The sequence below is a fragment of the Salvelinus namaycush genome, chromosome 15, assembly GCF_016432855.1.
Source record: "Salvelinus namaycush isolate Seneca chromosome 15, SaNama_1.0, whole genome shotgun sequence".
Taxonomy (NCBI): domain Eukaryota; kingdom Metazoa; phylum Chordata; class Actinopteri; order Salmoniformes; family Salmonidae; genus Salvelinus; species Salvelinus namaycush.
In genome coordinates this window covers 3,059,841-3,079,238 of record NC_052321.1, presented here as the reverse complement: position 1 = coordinate 3,079,238, position 19,398 = coordinate 3,059,841, and the positions used below count along the sequence as shown (strand labels likewise).

The 19,398-nt window shown below is 48.3% G+C and overlaps 1 protein-coding gene across 1 annotated transcript in view; it reads left to right on the top strand.

Annotated features, from left to right (window-relative positions):
• The first annotated feature begins 6,074 nt into the window (after positions 1 to 6,074).
• manba (mannosidase, beta A, lysosomal) overlaps positions 6,075 to 19,398 on the top strand; it is a 35,473-nt gene continuing 22,149 nt past the window's right edge. Inside the window, exons 1-5 of the mRNA XM_039008849.1 lie at positions 6,075 to 6,714; positions 6,809 to 6,895; positions 7,828 to 7,995; positions 16,357 to 16,575; positions 16,662 to 16,826. Of these exons, the coding sequence (XP_038864777.1) occupies positions 6,634 to 6,714; positions 6,809 to 6,895; positions 7,828 to 7,995; positions 16,357 to 16,575; positions 16,662 to 16,826 (720 nt within the window). The 5' untranslated portion in view covers positions 6,075 to 6,633. The remainder of the gene's footprint in view (positions 6,715 to 6,808; positions 6,896 to 7,827; positions 7,996 to 16,356; positions 16,576 to 16,661; positions 16,827 to 19,398) is intronic.

The window sequence follows — 19,398 nt, the reverse complement described above, 5'->3', positions numbered from 1 at the left end:
CATACAACGCAGCTTACACATCACCGCAACTCCCACACATTCAATTCCATCTGAGTGAAAAGGTGACAGAGAGGTGTTTATCAGACCAGGAGACATCCCATCTGAGGTGAAAGGTGACAGAGCCAGAGCAGTGTTTATCAGACCAGGAGACATCCCATCTGAGGTGAAAGGTGACAGAGCCAGAGAGGTGTTTATCAGACCAGGAGACATCCCATCTGAGGTGAAATGTGACAGAGCCAGAGCAGTGTTGGTCAGACCAGGAGACATCCCATCTGAGGTGAAAGGTGACAGAGCTGGAGCAGTGTTGGCAGGGAACAGGAGACATTCCATCTGAGGTGAAAGGTGAAGAACTAGAGCAGGTTGGTCAGACAGGAGAAATTCCCATCTGAAGGTGAAGGTGACAGAGATTAGAGCAGTGTGGTCAGACCAGGAGAATCCCATTGAGGTAAAGGGGACAGAGATAGAGCAGTGGTTATCAGACCAGGAGACATCCCATCTGAGGTGAAAGAACTAGAGATGTGTTTATCGACCAGGAGACCTCCCATCTGAGGTGAAAGGTGACAGAAGCTAGAGCAGGTGGTCATCAGACCAGGAGACATCCCATCTGAGGTGAAAGGGGACAGAGACGGTGCGCTTTATCAGACAGGAGACATCCATCTGAGGTGAAAGGGGACAGGAGATAGAGGCAGTGTTGGTCAGACCAGGAGACATCCCATTGAGGTGAAAGGTGACAGAACTGAGAGGTGTTTATCAGACCAGGAGAATCCAATCTGAGGTGAAAGGTGACAGAGCTCGACAGTGTGGTCAGACCAGGAGACATCCCATCTGAGGTGAAAGGTGACAGAGATCGAGCAGTGTTTATCAGACCAGGAGACATCCCATCTGAGGTGAAAGTGACAGAGTAGAGGGTGTTGGTCAGACCAGGAGAATCCCATCTGAGGTGAAAGGTGACAGAGATATAGCAGTGTGGTCGACAGGAGACATATCATCTGAGGTGAAAGGTTGAAGAGCTAGAGCAGTGTTTTCAGACCAGGAGACATCCCAATCTGCAGGTGAAAGGTGACAGAGATAGAGCAGTGGTTATCAGACCAGGGAGAGCATCCATCTGAGGTGAAAGGGTGAAGAGCTTAGAGCAGTGTTGGTCAGACAGGAGACATCCCATCTGAGGTGAAAGGGACAGAATAGAGCAGTGTTTATCAGAACAGAGACACCATCTGAGGTGAAAGGGGACAGAACTAGGCAGTGTTGTCAGACCAGGAGACCATTCCCATCTGAGGTGAAAGGTGACAGAACTAGAGCAGTGTTTATCAGACCGGAGACATCCCATATGAGGTGAAGTGACAGAGAGGTGTTGATCAGACCAGGAGACATCCCATATGAGGTGAAAGGTGACAGAGATAGAGCAGTGTTGGTCAGGACCAGGAGACATTCCCATTGAGGTGAAAAGTGACAGAACTAGAGAGGTGTTTATCAGACCAGGAGACATCCCATCTGAGGTGAAAGGGTGACCGAACTAGAGAGGTGTTATCAGCCAGGAGACATTTTTCCCCCCCCCATCGAGGTGAAAGTTGACAGAGAGGTGTTATCAGACCAGGAGACATCCATCTGAGGTGAAAGGTTGACAGAGCTAGAGCAAGTGTTGGTCAGACCAGGAGAATCCCAGACTGAGGTGAAAGGGACAGAGCTAGAGCACGGTGGTGAGGACCAGGAGAACATCCCATCTGAGGTGAAAGAGTGGACAGAGCTAGAGCAGTGTTGTCAGACCAGGAGCATCCATCTGAGTGGAAAAGGTGACAGAACTAGAGCAGTGTTGGTCAGACAGGAAGACATCCCATTGAGGTGAAAGAACTAGCGAGGTAATTATCAGACAGGAGACATCCCATCTGAGGTGAAAGGAGACAGAGCTAGAGCAGTCTGTTGGTAAAGACCAGGAGACATCCCATCTGAGGTGAAAGGTGACAGAGCTAGGCAGTGGTTGGTAAGACCTGGAGACTCCCATCTGAGGTGAAAGGTGACAGAGATAGAGCAGTGTGGTCAGACCTGGAGACATCCACGCTGAGGTGAAAGGGACAGAGATCGAGCCAGTGTTGGTCAGACCAGGAGAATCCCTCTGAGGTGAAAGGTGGACAGAGATAGAGAGGTTGTTGGTCAGACCAGGAGACACCCATCTTGAGGTGAAAGGTGACAGAGAGCAGTGTGGTTCAGACCAGGAGGACATCCCATTGAGGTTGAAAAGGTGACGAGATAGAGAAGGTGGTCAGACAGGAGTGAAGACATCCCATCTGAGGTGAAAGGGGACAGAGATAGAGCAGTGTTGGTCAGACCAGGAGACATCCCATATGAGGTGAAAGGTGACAGAGATAGAGCAGTGTGGTTCAGACCAGGAGACATCCCATCTAAGGTGACAGAGCTAGAAGCAGTGTTTGGTCAGACCAGGGAGACATTCCATCTGGTGGAAAAAGTTGACAGAGCTAGTAGCAGTTGTTGGTCAGACTGAGAAATCCCATCTGAGGTGAAAGGTGACAGAGAGAGGATAGAGCAGTGTTGGTCAGACCAGGAGGACATCCATCTGGAGGTGAAATGTCACAGAGCTAGCACCATTGTGGTCAGACAGGAGACATCCCATCGAGGTGGAAAGGGACAGAGCAGAGCAGTGTTTATCAGACCAGGAGACATCCCATATGAGGTGAAAGGTCACAGAGCTAGAGCAGGTTATCAGACCAGGAGACATCCCATCTGTAGGTGAAAGGTGACAGAGACAGAGAGGGTTTATAAGAACAGGAGACATCCCATCTGAGGTGAAGGGGACAGAGCCAGAGCAGTGTTTATCAGACAGGAGACTCCCATCTGAGGTGAAAGGTGACAGAGCCCAGAGAGGTGTTTATCAGACCAGGAGACATCCAATCCTGGGTGAAAGTGACAGAGCCAGAGCAGTGTTGGCAGACAGGGAGACAATCCCATCCTGCAGGTGAAAGGGGACAGAGCTGAGCAGCTGGTGGTCAGACCAGGAGACATCCATTGAGGTGAAAGGTGACAGAACTAGAGCAGTGTTGGTCAGACCAGGAGACAGCCCATCTGAGGTGAAAGGTGGACAGAGATAGAGCAGTGTTTGGTCAGACCAGGGACATCCATCTGAGGTGAAAAAGGTGACAGAGTAGAAGCAGGTTATCAGAACAGGAGACCTCCCATCTGAGGTGAAAAGAACTAGAGAGGTGTTTATCAGACCAGAGACATCCCACTGAGGTGAAAGGTGACGAGAGGTGTTTATCAGACCAGGAGACATCCCATCTGAGTGAAAGGTGACCCAGAGATGAGGCAGTGTTGGTCAGACCAGGAGACATACCATCTGAAGTGAAAGGGACAGAACTAGAGAGTGTGTATCAGACCAGGAGACATCCCATCTGAGGTGAAAGGGGACAGAGCTAGACCAGTGGTGGGTCAGACCAGGAGACATCCCATCTGAGGTGAAAGTGACAGAGCTAGAGCAGTGTTTATCAGACCAGTAGACAAATCCCATTGAGGTGAAAAGGTGACAGAGATAGAGCAGTTGTTGGTCAGGACCAGGAGACATCCCATCTGAGGGAAGGTGGACAGAGCTAGAGGGGTGTGGTCAGACCAGGAGACATCCCACTGAGGTGAAAAGGTGTGACAGAGATATAGCACGTGTTGGTCAGACCAGGGAGACATCTCATATGAGGTGAAAGGTGACAGAGCTAGCGCAGTGTTTATCAGACCAGGAGACACCCATCTGAGGTGAAAGGTGACAGAGATAGAGCAGTGTTTATCAGACCAGGAGACCATCCCACCTTACCATCTGAGGTTGGAAAGGTGACAGAGCTAGAGCAGTGTGGTCAGACCAGGAGACATCCCATCTGAGGTGAAAGGTGACAGAACTAGAGCAGTGTTTATCAGACCAGGAGACATCCCATCTGAGGTGGAAAGGTGACAGAGATAGAGCAGTGTTGGTCCAGAACAGGGAGGACATCCATCCTGAGGTGAAAGGGACAGAAACTAGAGAGTGTTTGATCAGAAGAGGAGACAATCCCACATGAGGGAAAGGTGACAGAACTAGAGAGGTGTTATACAGACCGGAGGACATCCAATCTGAGTGAAAGGTGAAGAGAGTGTTTATCAGACCAGGAGACATCCCATCTGAGGTTGAAAGTGCAGAGCTAGAGCAGTGTTGGTCGACCAGGAGACATCCCATCTGCGGGAAAGGTGACAGAGCTAGAGCAGTGTTGGTCAGACCAGGAGACAGTCCCATCTGGGGAAAGGTGACAGAGTAGTAGCAGTCGTTGGTCAGACAGGAGACATCCCATCTGAGGTGAAAAGGTGAAAGAAAAAGAATAGAGCAGTGTGGTCAGACCAGGAGACATTCCCATCTGAGGTGAAATGGTTGACAGAGATAGAGCAGTAGTGGTCAGCCCAGGAGACTCCCATCTGAGTGTGAAAGAAACTAGAGAGGTGTTATCAGACCAGGATACATCCCCATATCTGAGGTGAAAAGGTGACAGAGCGAGAGCAGTGTTGGTCAGACCAGGAGACATACCATATTCGAGGTGAAAGGTGACAGAGAGGTGTTATCAGGACCAGGAGACATCCAATCTTGAGGTGAAAGGTGGATAGAGCGAGAGCAGGTTCGGTCAGACAAGGAGACATCCCATCTGAGGGAGGTGGACAGGAGAGGTGTTTACCAGACCAGGGAAGACATCCATCTGAGGCTGAAAGGTGACAGAGATAGAGCAGTGTGGTAGACCAAGGAGACATCCCATCTGAGGTGAAAGGTGACAGAGACAGAGCAGTGTTGGTAGACCAGGAGCCATCCATACTTGTAGGGAAAGGTGACAGAGCATAGAGCAGTGTTTTATCAGACCAGGGACATCCCATATGAGTGAAAGGTGGCAGAGATAGAGCATGTGTTATAAGACAGGAGGACATTCCCATCTGAGGTGAAAAGGTGACAGAGCTAGAGCAGGTGTGGTCAGACAGGAGACATCCCATTGAAGGTGAAATGTGACAGAACTAGAGCAGTGTGTATCAGACCAGGAGACATACCATCTGAGGTGAAAGGTGACAGAATACGGTAGGCAGGTTGGTAAAGTACCAGGAGACATCCCATCTGAGGTGAAAGGTGGACAGAACTTTAGGAGCAGTGTTTATCCGGACCAGGAGACATCCCATCTGAGGTGAAAGGTGACAGAGAGGTGTTATCAGACAGGAGACATCCCATCTGAGGTGAAAGGTGACAGAGTGAGCAGTGTTAGGTCAGACAAGGAGACATCCAGCTGAGGTGAAAGGGGGACAGAACTAGAGAGGTGTTATCAGACAGAGACATCCCATCGAGGGTGAAGGTGACAGAACTAGAGATGTGGTTATAGACCAGGAGACATCACATTGAGGTGAAAGTGACAGAGAGAGTGTGTACAGACCAGGAAGACATCCCATCTGAGGTGAAAGGTGACAGAGCTAGAGCAGGTTGGTCAGGACCAGGAGACTCCCATCTGAGGGAAAGGTGACAGAGAAGAGCAGTGTAGTCTAGACCAGGAGAACATCCCATCTGAGTGTGAAAGGTGACATGAGCCGAGAGCAGTGTTGGTTCAGACCAGGAGACATCCCATCTGAGGTGACAGGGACAGGAGCTAGAGCAGTGTTGGTCAGACCAGGAGACATCCATTGAGGTGAAAGGTGACAGAACCTAGAGCAGTGTGGTCAGACCAGAGACATCCCATCTGAGGTGAAAGGTGACAGAGAAGAGCAGTGTGTCAGACCAGGAGACATCCAATTCTGGGGTGAAAGGTTGACAAGCTAGAGCAGTGTTGGTCAGGACCAGGTAGACATCCCATCTGAGGTGAAGGTGACAGAGCAGAGGGGTGTGGTCAGACAAGGAGACATCACATCTGAGGTGAAAGTGACAGAACTAGACAGTGTTGGTCAGACAGGAGACATCCCATCTGAGTGAAAGGTGACAGAGATAGAGGGTGTTTGGTCAGACCAGGAGACATCCATCTGAGAGTGAAAGGGGACAGAACTAGACAGGTGGTCCCAGACAGGAGGTTTGTGGTGACAGCCCCGAAAATCAGTGTTGTCATGTAAAGGTCTGTAGCGTCCGAACCGTTTGGGACCCGACTGTGGAACATTAGATATTAAACCTTAGTCTGAAGGTAGCCCATACCTATGAATGGAAGTATGAAGGTAGCTTTGTGCCTACCCAAAGAAGGGGTTAAATATGTGTTTAAAAAATCATTCCTGAGTGGTTTTATTATCTAGATTTCAGACACTTCAAAACCTGTTTTCCTACAGTTCATTTTTTGACTGTTTTTTTTGTCATCTCTGAATGTGTTATTCAATGCTTTTCTATGGGGCCAAAATCTATTCTTTATATATATTTTTTAAATATTTGTATTTTATTCCTAAAGGAGTCCTAAAATTCTAACTCAAATTAGCTAAATGATCCATGTTATAAGCATCTTAAACCAATATGTCAGCTTAGCAACCACCCCCTTAGCAACCCTCACTGTAACCTGATAGATTTGAACAGACAGTAGTTCGTCGTTATTGTCTGGTTCAGTCATTGCCTATCCATTGTTCTGTTTCAGTGTGAGGAACCTTCTACAGTCGTCCGTGGACGCTAATATGAACGCTCTCAGGGTCTGGGGGGGAGGAGTCTATGAGCAGGACCTGTTCTACTCTCTCTGTGATGAGATGGGGATCATGGTAACTGACTGAATAGTACTCTTTCTCCTTGTCTTCGTCACAAACTTCCCCTTTATATTGCTGTACTTTTGACCAATCCCTTGTCTGTCCTTAGATCTGGCAGGACTTCATGTTTGCCTGTGCCATGTACCCCACTGAGCCTGACTTCATAGAGACGGTTAGAGAGGAGGTTGTCCAACAGGTGAGCTACACCTACAGGGTTGATGTTAGTAGCTTTGTCCAGGCCTCGACGGCCCGTAGAGCACATTACAGAATTGACGTTAGTAGCTTTGTCCAGGCCTCGACGGCCCGTAGAGCACACTACAGGGTTGACGTTAGTAGCTTTGTCCAGGCCTCGACGGCCCGAGAGAGTACACACTACAGGGGTTGACGTAGTGCTTTGTCCAGGCCTCGACGGGCCCGTTAGAGCACACTACAGGGTTGACGTTAGTAGCTTGTCCAGGCCTACGATGAGCCCGTAGAGCTACACCTACAGGGTTGATGTTAGTAGCTTTGTCCAGGCCTCGACGGCCCGTAGAGCACACTACAGGGTTGACGTTAGTAGCTTTGTCCAGGCCTCGACGGCCCGTAGAGCTACACCTACAGGGTTGATGTTAGTAGCTTTGTCCAGGCCTCGACGGCCCGTAGAGCACACTACAGTTTGACGTTAGTAGCTTTGTCCAGGCCTCGACGGCCCGTAGAGCTACACCTACAGGGTTGATGTTAGTAGCTTTGTCCAGGCCTCGACGGCCCGTAGAGCACACTACAGGGTTGACGTTAGTAGCTTTGTCCAGGCCTCGAGGCGTTAGAGCTACACCATCAGGGTTGACTTAGTTAGCTTGTCCAGGCCTCGATGGCCGTAGCAGCTACACCTACGAGGGGATGTTAGTACGCTTTGTCAGGCTCGACGGCCGTAGTTAGACCACACTCAGGGTGAAGTTAGTAGCTTGTCAGGCTACGACGGCCATAGAGCACACTACAATCTGTTTCTGTAGCGTGATGCAGCTTGATGCAGGGTGATGCAGCATCCCCTGGACAAGGCCTTGATGTATGTTACTATTGATTAGGATGACTCATTTCCTGGTTATAGCATGGGATAACACGTGTTCCTTCCTGTTTCCTCGCCCCAATCAGGTGAGGCGCTTAAAGTCCCACCCCTCGGTCATCGTGTGGAGTGGGAACAACGAGAATGAGGCGGCCCTGGCCACTGACTGGTTCGGCATCCCTGTTGCCCAGCAACCCCGGTACCATAGAGACTATGTGACTCTGTATGTGGACAACATCAGGGCCATTGTTCAGAAGGTGAGAGACATATCTGAGACATTGAACTAAGAAATACTGAGTCATGATCTGTGTCTACTGCCACCCTAAACCCTATTCCCTATGTGGGTCATTCTACAGAAGTTTAAATTGAGGGTTGGTTGGTTTTCTTCTCATTTGCATCTTATTTTCATTTTCCTCAAACTTTCAGTAGACATATACAGTATACTAACCGTATATATACTATACTAACCTTATATATAGTACACTAATCAAATATACAGTATATACACTATACTAACCTTATATACAGTATACAGTATATACAGTATACAGTATATACAGTACAGACTTCTCCCCATCTTAGCTACTGTTGTATCATTATGTTTTGACCATGACAGTTTACAATCCAGGGTAACTCCAAGCAGTTTAGTCTCCTCAACTTGCTCAATTTCCACATTATTCATTACAAGATGTATGAGGTCAGGGTTTAGTGAAGGATTTGTACCAAATACATGACTTTTGTTTTAGAAATAATTTAGGACTAATTATTCCTTAGCCACCTACTCTGAAACTAAACTGCAGCCTTGTGTGAGGTTGCCATGTCATTTCAGTCGCTGTATGTAGTAGTGACGTGTATGTGTGAGTCATCAGCATACAGAGAACACGGGCTTACTCAAGTCAGTGAATGGTTAGTAAAGATTGAAAAAGTAAGGGGCCCTAAAACAGCTGCCCTGGGGAATTACTAATTCTACCTGGATTATGTGGAGAGGCTTCCATTAAAGAACACCCTCTGTGTTCTGGTAGAACAGGGTAACTCTTCATCCACATACAGCAATGCGTGTAAAAGCCTAACAATAAGTTTTTTCATTGCCAGCAGCAGACTATGATCAATAATGTAAAAGCCGCAATGAAAGTCTAACAAAACAGCCCCACAATATCTGTATCATAATTTTCTCCAGCCAATACATCAGTCATTTGTGTAAGTGCTTGTTGAATCCTTCCCTATAAGTGTGCTGAAAAGTCGTCGTCCAATTTGTTTACTAGTGAAATAGCATTGTATTGGTACAAACACAATTTGACCAAGTTTACTAAGGGTTGGTAACAGGCTGATTGGTCGGCTATTTGAGCCAGTAAAGGGGGCTTTACTATTCTTGAGTAGGGGAATGACTTTTGCTTCCCTCCAGGCCTGAGGGCACAAACTTTCTAGTAGGCTTAAATTGAAGATATGGCAAATAGGAGTAGCAATATTGTCTGCTATTATCCTCAGTAATTCTCCATCCAAGATGTCAGACCCCATTTTTTCACCTCTTCCACACTCACTTTACCAAATTCAAATTACAATGCTTGTCTTTCATAATTTGGTCAGATATAATTGGATGTGTAGTTTCAGCATTGCTGGGATGTCAGGCCTAAGTTTTCTAATCTTGCCAATGAAAAACACATTAAAGTAGTTGGCAATATCAGTGGGTTTTGTGTTGAATGAGCCATCTGATTCAATGAATGATGGAGCTGAGTTTGCCTTTTTGCCCAAAAATGTAATTTAAGGTGCCCCAAAGCTTTTTACTATCATTCTTTATGTCATTTATCGTTGTTTCATAGTGTAGTTTCTTCTTCTTTTTACTCAGTTTAGTCACATGATTTCTCAATTTGCAATACGTTTGCCAATCAGTTGTGCATCCAGACCTATTTGCCATCTGTTTTGCCTCATCCCTCTCAACCATACAATTGTTCAATTCCTCATCAATCCACAGTGATTGAACAGTTTTCACATTGATTCTACAGTCTCTTCACCTGGTGATATTTGTAGGGGTGTGGCTTAAGGCACATTGATTCTACACCCGGAACTACTTCCGGCGCCGACCAAGATGGCCGCCTCGCTTCGCGTTCCTTGGAAAATATGCAGTATTTTGTTTTTTTATGTGTTATTCCTTACATTGGTACCCCAGGTAATCTTAGGTTTCATTACATACAGTCGGGAGGAACTACTGAATATAAGAGCAACGTCAACTCACCATCGTTCCAACCAGGAATATGACTTTCCCAAAACGGATCCAGTGTTTTGCCTTCCACCCAATACAATGGATGATCCCAGCCGGCGAACCTATGCAACGCCGAAAAAGGGGCAAACGTAGCGGTCTCCTGGTATGCTTCGGAGACGGGCACATCGCGCTCCACTCCCTAGCATACTACTCGCCAATGTCCAGTTCTTTGACAATAAGGTTGATGAAATCCGAGCACGGGTAACATTCCAGAGGGACATCAGAGATGTTAACGTTCTCTGCTTCACGGAAAACATGGCTAATCAAGAGACGCTAACGGAGTCGGTGCAGCCAGCTGGTTCTTCACGCATCGGCCGACAGAAACATACATCTTTCTGGTAAGAAGGGGGCGGGGGGGTATGCCTTATGATTAACGAGACGTGGCGTGATCATAACAACATACAGGAACTCAAGTCATTCTGTTCACCTGATTAGAACTCCTCACAATCAAATGTCGACCGCATTATCTACCAAGGGAATTCTCTTCGATTATAATCACAGCCGTATATATTTCCCCCCAAGCAGACACAACGATGGCCCTGAACGAACTTTATCTGACTCTTTGTAAACTGGAACCACACACCCTGAGGCTGCATCATCGTAGCTGGGATTTAACAAGGCCAATCTGAAAACAAAACTCCCTAAATTCTATCAGCATATCGATTGTGCTACCAGGGCTGGTAAAACCTTGGATCACTGCTACACTAACTCCGCGACGCATATAAGGCCCTCCCCCGCCCTCCTTTCGGAAAAGCTGACACAAACTCCATTTTGTTGCTTCCAGCCTACAAACAGAAACTAAAACAACAAGCTCCCTCGCTCAGGTCTGTTCAACGCTGGTCCGACCAATCTGATTCCACGCTTCAAGACTGCTTCGATCACGCGGATTGGAATATGTTCCGCATTGCGTCCAACAACAACATTGACGAATATGCTGATTCGGTGAGCGAGTTCATTAGAAAGTGCATTGACGATGTCGTACCACAGCAACGATTAAAAATTCCAAACCAGAAACCGTGGATTGACGGCAGCATTCGCGTGAAACTGAAAGCGCGAACCACTGCTTTTAACCAGAGCAAGGTGACGGAAACATGACCGAATACAAACAGTTGCTATTCCCTCCGCAAGGCAATCAAACTAGCTAAGTCCCAGTACAGAGACAAAATTGAGTCGCAATTCAACGCTCAGACACAAGAGGTATTGGCAGGGTCTACAGTCAATCACGGATTACAAAAAGAAAACCAGCCCCGTCGCGGACCAGGATGTCTTGCTCCCAGACAGGCTTAATAACTTTTTTTGCTCGCTTTGAGGACAATACAGTGCCACTGACACGGCCCGCTACCAAAACCTGCGGGCTCTCCTTCACTGCAGCCGAGGTGAGTAAAACATTTAAACGTGTTAACCCTCGCAAGGCTGCAGGCCCAGACGGCATTCCCAGCCGCGTCCTCAGAGCATGCGCAGACCAGTGGCTGGTGTGTTTACGGACATATCAATCAATCCTTATCCCAGTCTGCTGTCCCCACATGCTTCAAGAGGCAACCATTGTTCCTGTTCCCAAGAAAGCTAAGGTAACTGAGCTAAACGACTACCGCCCCGTAGCACTCACTTCCGTCATCATGAAGTGCTTTGAGAGACTAGTCAAGGACCATATCACCTCCACCCTACCGGACACCCTAGACCCACTCCAATTTGCTTACCGCCCCAATGGATCCACAGACGACGCAATCGCAATCACACTGCCCACTGCCCTATCCCATCTGGACAAGAGGAATACCTCTGTAAGAATGCTGTTCATCGACTACAGCTCAGCATTTAACACCATAGTACCCTCCAAACTCGTCATCAAGCTCGAGACCCTGGGTCTCGACCCCGCCCTGTGCAACTGGGTCCTGGACTTCCTGTGGTGAGGGTAGGTAACAACATCTCCACCCCGCTGATCCTCAACACTGGGGCCCCACTGTACTCCCTGTTCACCCACGACTGCGTGGCCATGCACGCCTCCAACTCAATCATCAAGTTTGCGGATGACACTACAGTGGTAGGCTTGATTAGCAACAACGACGAGACGGCCTACAGGGAGGAGGTGAGGCCCTCGGAGTGTGGTGTCAGGAAAAAACCTCACACTCAACGTCAACAAAACAAAGGAGATGATTGTGGACTTCAGGAAACAGCAGAGGAGCACCCCCCTATCCACATCGACGGGTCAGTAGTGGAGAATGTGGAAAGTTTTAAGTTCCTCGGTGTACACATCCCGGACAAACTGAATTGGTCCACCCACACAGACAGCGTTGTGAAGAAGGCGCGAGCGCCTCTTCAACCTCAGGAGGCTGAAGAAATTCGGCTTGTCACCAAAAGCACTCACAAACTTCTACAGATGCACAATCGAGAGCATCCTGTCGGGCTGTATCACCGCCTGGTACGGCAACTGCTCCGCCCACAACCGTAAGGCTCTCCAGAGGGTAGTGAGGTCTGCACAACGCATCACCGGGGGCAAACTACCTGCCCTCCAGGACACCTACACCACCCGATGTCACAGGAAGGCCATAAAGATCATCAAGACAACAACCACCCAAGCCACTGCCTGTTCACCCCGCTATCATCCAGAAGGCGAGGTCAGTACAGGTGCATCAAAGCAGGGACCGACAGACTGAAAAAAGCTTCTATCTCAAGGCCATCAGACTGTTAAACAGCCACACTAACATTTAGCGGCCGCTGCCACATACTGACTCAACTCCAGCCACTTTAATAATGGGAATTGATGGAAATTATGTAAAAATGTACCACTAGCCACTTTAAACAATGCCACTTAATATAATGTTTACATACCCTACATTACTCATCTCATATGTATATACTGTACTCTATACCATCTACTGCATCTTGCCTATGCCGTTCTGTACCATCACTCATTCATATATCTTTATGTACATATTCTTTATCCCTTTACACTTGTGTGTATAAGGTAGTAGTTGTGGAATTGTTAGGTTAGATTACTTGTTGGTTATTACTGCATTGTCGGAACTAGAAGCACAAGCATTTCGCTACACTCGCATTAACATCTGCTAACCATGTGTATGTGACAAATAAAATTTGATTTGATTTGATTTAAAGTTTGCGTTTCAGTAGTGGCATCAAAACTGGGGACAATATTTTTCAGAGAAATATGTTTTAAAATCAACAAAACTACTAATTAGGTCAGTATCAGTATTAATGAATCATTATCAATGTATTAATAGAACAACTCAATATTTAAAAAAAAATATTTCAAACATGAAGTTTAGGAGTCAGGGTTTGGGACAGACACCTCTCAGACCAGAGCCCTATTCCCTATATAGTGCACTACTTTAGACCAGGGCCCTATTCCCTCTGTAGTGCACTACTTTAGACCAGAACCCTATTCCCTACAGATTGAACCCTATCTCTCCCTAGCCTGGTAGAACCAGATTGAACCCTATCTCTCCCTAGCCTGGTTGAACCAGATTGAACCCTATCTCTCCCTAGCCTGGTAGAACCAGATTGAACCATATCTCTCCCTAGCCTGGTAGAACCAGATTGAACCATATCTCTCCCTAGCCTGGTAGAACCAGATTGAACCATATCTCTCCCTAGCCTGGTAGAACCAGATTGAACCCTATCTCTCCTAGCCTGGTAGAACCAGATTGAACCCTATCTCTCCCTAGCCTGGTAGAACCAGATTGAACCCTATTCTCCTAGCCTGGTTGAACCAGATGAACCCGATCTCTCCCTAGCCTGGTAGAACCAGATTGAACCCATCTCTCCCTAGCCTGGTTGAACCAGATTAACCCGATCTCTCCCTAGCCTGGTAGAACCAGATTGAACCCTGTATCTCCCTAGCCTGGTAGAACCAGTTGAACCGATCTCCCTAGCCTGGTAGAAACCAGATTAAACCCGATCTCTCCCTAGCCTGGTAGAACCAGATTGAACCCTAACGCTCCCTAGCCTGGTAGAACCAGATTGAACCCTAACGCTCCCTAGCCTGGTAGAACCAGATTGAACCCTGTATCTCCCTAGCCTGGTAGAACCAGATTAAACCCTATCTCTCCCTAGCCTGGTAGAACCAGATTGAACCCTATCTCTCCCTAGCCTGGTAGAACCAGATTAAACCCTGTATCTCCCTAGCCTGGTAGAACCAGATTGAACCCTATCTCTCCCTAGCCTGGTAGAACCAGATTAAACCCTATCTCTCCCTAGCCTGGTAGAACCAGATTGAACCCGATCTCTCCCTAGCCTGGTAGAACCAGATTGAACCCGTTCTCTCCCTAGCCTGGTAGAACCAGATTGAACCCGATCTCTCCCTAGCCTGGTAGAACCAGATTGAACCCTATCTCTCCCTAGCCTGGTAGAACCAGATTGAACCCGATCTCTCCCTAGCCTGGTAGAACCAGATTGAACCCGTTCTTCCCTAGCCTGGTAGAACCAGATTGAACCCGATCTCTCCCTAGCCTGGTAGAACCAGATTGAACCCTATCTCTCCCTAGCCTGGTAGAACCAGATTGAACCCTATCTCTCCCTAGCCTGGTAGAACCAGATTGAACCCGATCTCTCCCTAGCCTGGTAGAACCAGATTGAACCCTATCTCTCCCTAGCCTGGTAGAACCAGATTGAACCCTATCTCTCCCTAGCCTGGTAGAACCAGACCCAACCCTATCTCTCCCTAGCCTGGTAGAACCAGATTGAACCCTATCTCTCCCTAGCCTGGTAGAACCAGACCCAACCCTATCTCTCCCTAGCCTGGTAGAACCAGATTGAACCCTATCTCCCTAGCCTGGTAGAACCAGATAAACCTATCTCTCCTAGCTGGTAGAACCAGATTGAACCATCTCTCCCTAGCCTGGTAGAACCAGATAAACCCGTATCTCCCTAGCCTGGTAGAACCAGATTGAACCCGATTCTCCTAGCCTGGTAGAACAGATTAACCCTATCTTCCCTAGCCTGGTAGAACCAGATTGAACCCGATCTCTCCCTAGCCTGGTAGAACCAGATTGAACCCGTATCTCTCCCTAGCCTGGTAGAACCAGATTGAACCCGACTCTCCTAGCCTGGTAGAACCAGATTGAACCCTATCTCCCTAGCCTGGTAGAACCAGATTGAACCCGATCTCTCCCTAGCCTGGTAGAACCAGATTGAACCCGTTCTCTCTAGTGGTAGAACCAGATGAACCCGATCCTCCCTAGCCTGGTAGAACCAGATTGAACCCTATCTCTCCCTAGCCTGGTAGAACCAGATTGAACCCTATCTCTCCCTAGCCTGGTAGAACCAGATGAACGATCTCTCCTAGCCTGGTAGAACCAGATTGAACCCTATCTCTCCCTAGCCTGGTAGAACCAGATGAACCCTATCTCTCCCAGCCTGTAGAACCAGACCCAACCCTATCTCTCCCTAGCCTGGTAGAACCAGATTGAACCCTATCTCTCCCTAGCCTGGTAGAACCAGACCCAACCCTATCTTCCCTAGCTGGTAGAACCAATGACCTATCTCCCTAGCCTGTAGACCAGACCAACCTATCTCTCCTAGCCTGGTGAACAGACCAGACCCAACCCTATCTCTCCCTAGCCTGGTAGAACCAGACCCAACCCTATCTCTCCCTAGCCTGGTAGAACCAGACCCAACCCTATCTCTCCCTAGCCTGGTAGAACCAGATTGAACCCTATCTCTCCCTAGCCTGGTAGAACCAGACCCAACCCTATCTCTCCCTAGCCTGGTAGAACCAGATTAACCCTATCTTCCCTAGCCTGGTAGAACACCCAACCCTATCTCTCCTAGCCTGGTAGAACCAGATGAACCCTATCTTCCCTAGCTGGTAGAACAGACCAACCTATCTCTCCCTAGCCTGGTAGAACCAGCCAACCCTATCTCTCCTAGCCTGGTAGAACCAGACCCAACCTATCTCTCCCTAGCCTGGTAGAACCAGACCCAACCCTATCTCTCCTAGCCTGGTAGAACCAGACCCAACCCTATCTCTCCCTAGCCTGGTAGAACCAGACCCAACCCTATCTCTCCCTAGCCTGGTAGAACCAGACCCAACCCTATCTCTCCCTAGCCTGGTAGAACCAGACCCAACCCTATCTCTCCCTAGCCTGGTTGAACCCTGCGCTCACCAACATTGTCTGATTTAGTGCCTTTTGGTTTATTGCCTGGTGTTGTCCACTCTGTTCTAATGAATTCTGTGTGGCTTGTGGGCATTGTAGATGGAAACAGAATATCATCTAGAGGTTACTGACGTAACCCCGGTTCTGTTTCTCTCACGCCCCTAGTTTGGGAAACGCTCCTTCAGGGTATCGCCATACTGGTATTGTGACGACCCTAGCCTGATTTAACCAGGTTCCTATCTCCCCCTCAGGAAGACGGTAGCCGCCCGTTCCTAGTCTCCAGTCCCACTAACGGAGCAGAGTCTCAGCAGGAGGGCTGGGTGGCCCACGACCCCTACGACGTACACTATGGAGACACACACTACTATAGCTACAGCCACGACTGCTGGGACTGGACGGCCCTGCCACGCACACGCTTCGCCTCCGAGTACGGCTTCCAGTCCTGGCCCTCCTTCTCCACCTTGCAGAAGGTACAGTACCCTGGTTGGGGATGACTACATGTACATTCCTGTATTGTACTGCCTTCAGGTCATCCAGTGATGTTCTCTGCTCTCAGGTGTCTGTGTCTGAAGACTGGAGCTATGGGAGTAACTTCTCGTCTCACCGTCAGCACCACCAGTCTGGCAACCAGCAGATGCTGCAGCAGGCTGGACTACACTACCAGCTCCCAGCCTCAGCAGATCCACTGAAGAGATACAGGGACACACTGTACATTACACAGGTACACCATACACTGTACACTACACAGGTACACCGGCCACTACATCACACAGGTACACCGGCCACTACATCACACAGGTACACCAGACACTACGTCACACAGGTACACCAGACACTGTACATCACACAGGTACACCAGACACTACATCACACAGGTACACCAGACACTGCATCACACAGGTACACCAGATACTGTACATCACACAGGTACACCAGACACTACATCACACAGGTACACCAGACACTACATCACACAGGTACACCAGACACTACATCACACAGGTACACCAGACACTACATCACACAGGTACACCAGACACTGCATCACACAGGTACACCAGACACTACATCACACAGGTACACCAGATACTGTACATTACACAGGTACACCAGACACTACATCACACAGGTACACCAGACACTACGTCACACAGGTACACCAGACACTACATCACACAGGTACACCAGACACTACATCACACAGGTACACCAGACACTACGTCACACAGGTACACCAGACACTACGTCACACAGGTACACCAGATACTGTACATCACACAGGTACACCAGATACTGTCCATCACACAGGTACACCAGACACTACATCACACAGGTACACCAGACACTACATCACACAGGTACACCAGACACTACATCACACAGGTACACCGGACACTACATCACACAGGTACACCAGACACTACGTCACACAGGTACACCAGACACTACGTCACACAGGTACACCAGACACTACATCACACAGGTACACCAGACACTACATCACACAGGTACACCAGACACTGCATCACACAGGTACACCAGACACTACATCACACAGGTACACCAGACACTACATCACACAGGTACACCAGACACTACATTACACAGGTACACCAGACACTACATCACACAGGTACACCAGACACTGCATCACACAGGTACACCAGACACTACATCACACAGGTACACCAGATACTGTACATTACACAGGTACACCAGACACTACATCACACAGGTACACCAGATACTACATCACACAGGTACACCGGACACTACATCACACAGGTACACCAGACACTACATCACACAGGTACACCAGATACTGTACATCACACAGGTACACCAGACACTACATCACACAGGTACACCAGACACTACATCACACAGGTACACCAGACACTACATCACACAGGTACACCAGACACTACATCACACAGGTACACCAGACACTACGTCACACAGGTACACCAGACACTACATCACACAGGTACACCAGACACTACGTCACACAGGTACACCAGACACTACGTCACACAGGTACACCAGATACTGTACATCACACAGGTACACCAGATACTGTCCATCACACAGGTACACCAGACACTACATCACACAGGTACACCAGACACTACATCACACAGGTACACCAGACACTACATCACACAGGTACACCGGACACTACATCACACAGGTACACCAGACACTACATCACACAGGTACACCAGACACTACATCACACAGGTACACCAGACACTACATCACACAGGTACACCGGACACTACATCACACAGGTGCACCAGATACTACATCACACAGGTACACCAGACACTACATCACACAGGTACACCAGACACTACGTCACACAGGTACACCAGATACTACATTACACAGGTACACCGGACACTACATCACACAGGTACACCAGACACTACATCACACAGGTACACCAGACACTACATTACACAGGTACACCAGACACTACATTACACAGGTACACCAGACACTACGTCACACAGGTACACCAGACACTACGTCACACAGGTACACCAGACACTACATTACACAGGTACACCAGACACTACATTACACAGGTACACCAGACACTACATCACACAGGTACACCAGACACTACGTCACACAGGTACACCAGATACTGTACATCACACAGGTACACCAGACACTACGTCACACAGGTACACCAGATACTGTACATCACACAGGTACACCAGACACTACGTCACACAGGTACACCAGACACTACATCACACAGGTACACCAGACACTACATTACACAGGTACACCAGATACTGTACATCACACAGGTACACCAGACACTACGTCACACAGGTACACCAGACACTACATCACACAGGTACACCAGACACTACATCACACAGGTACACCAGATACTGTACATCACACAGGTACACCAGACACTACATCACACAGGTACACCAGACACTACATCACACAGGTACACCAGACACTACATCACACAGGTACACCAGATACTGTACATCACACAGGTACACCAGACACTACATCACACAGGTACACCAGACACTACATTACACAGGTACACCAGATACTGTACATCACACAGGTACACCAGACACTACATCACACAGGTACACCAGACACTACATTACACAGGTACACCAGATACTGTACATCACACAGGTACACCAGACACTACATCACACAGGTACACCAGACACTACATCACACAGGTACACCAGACACTACATCACACAGGTACACCAGACACTACATCACACAGGTACACCAGATAC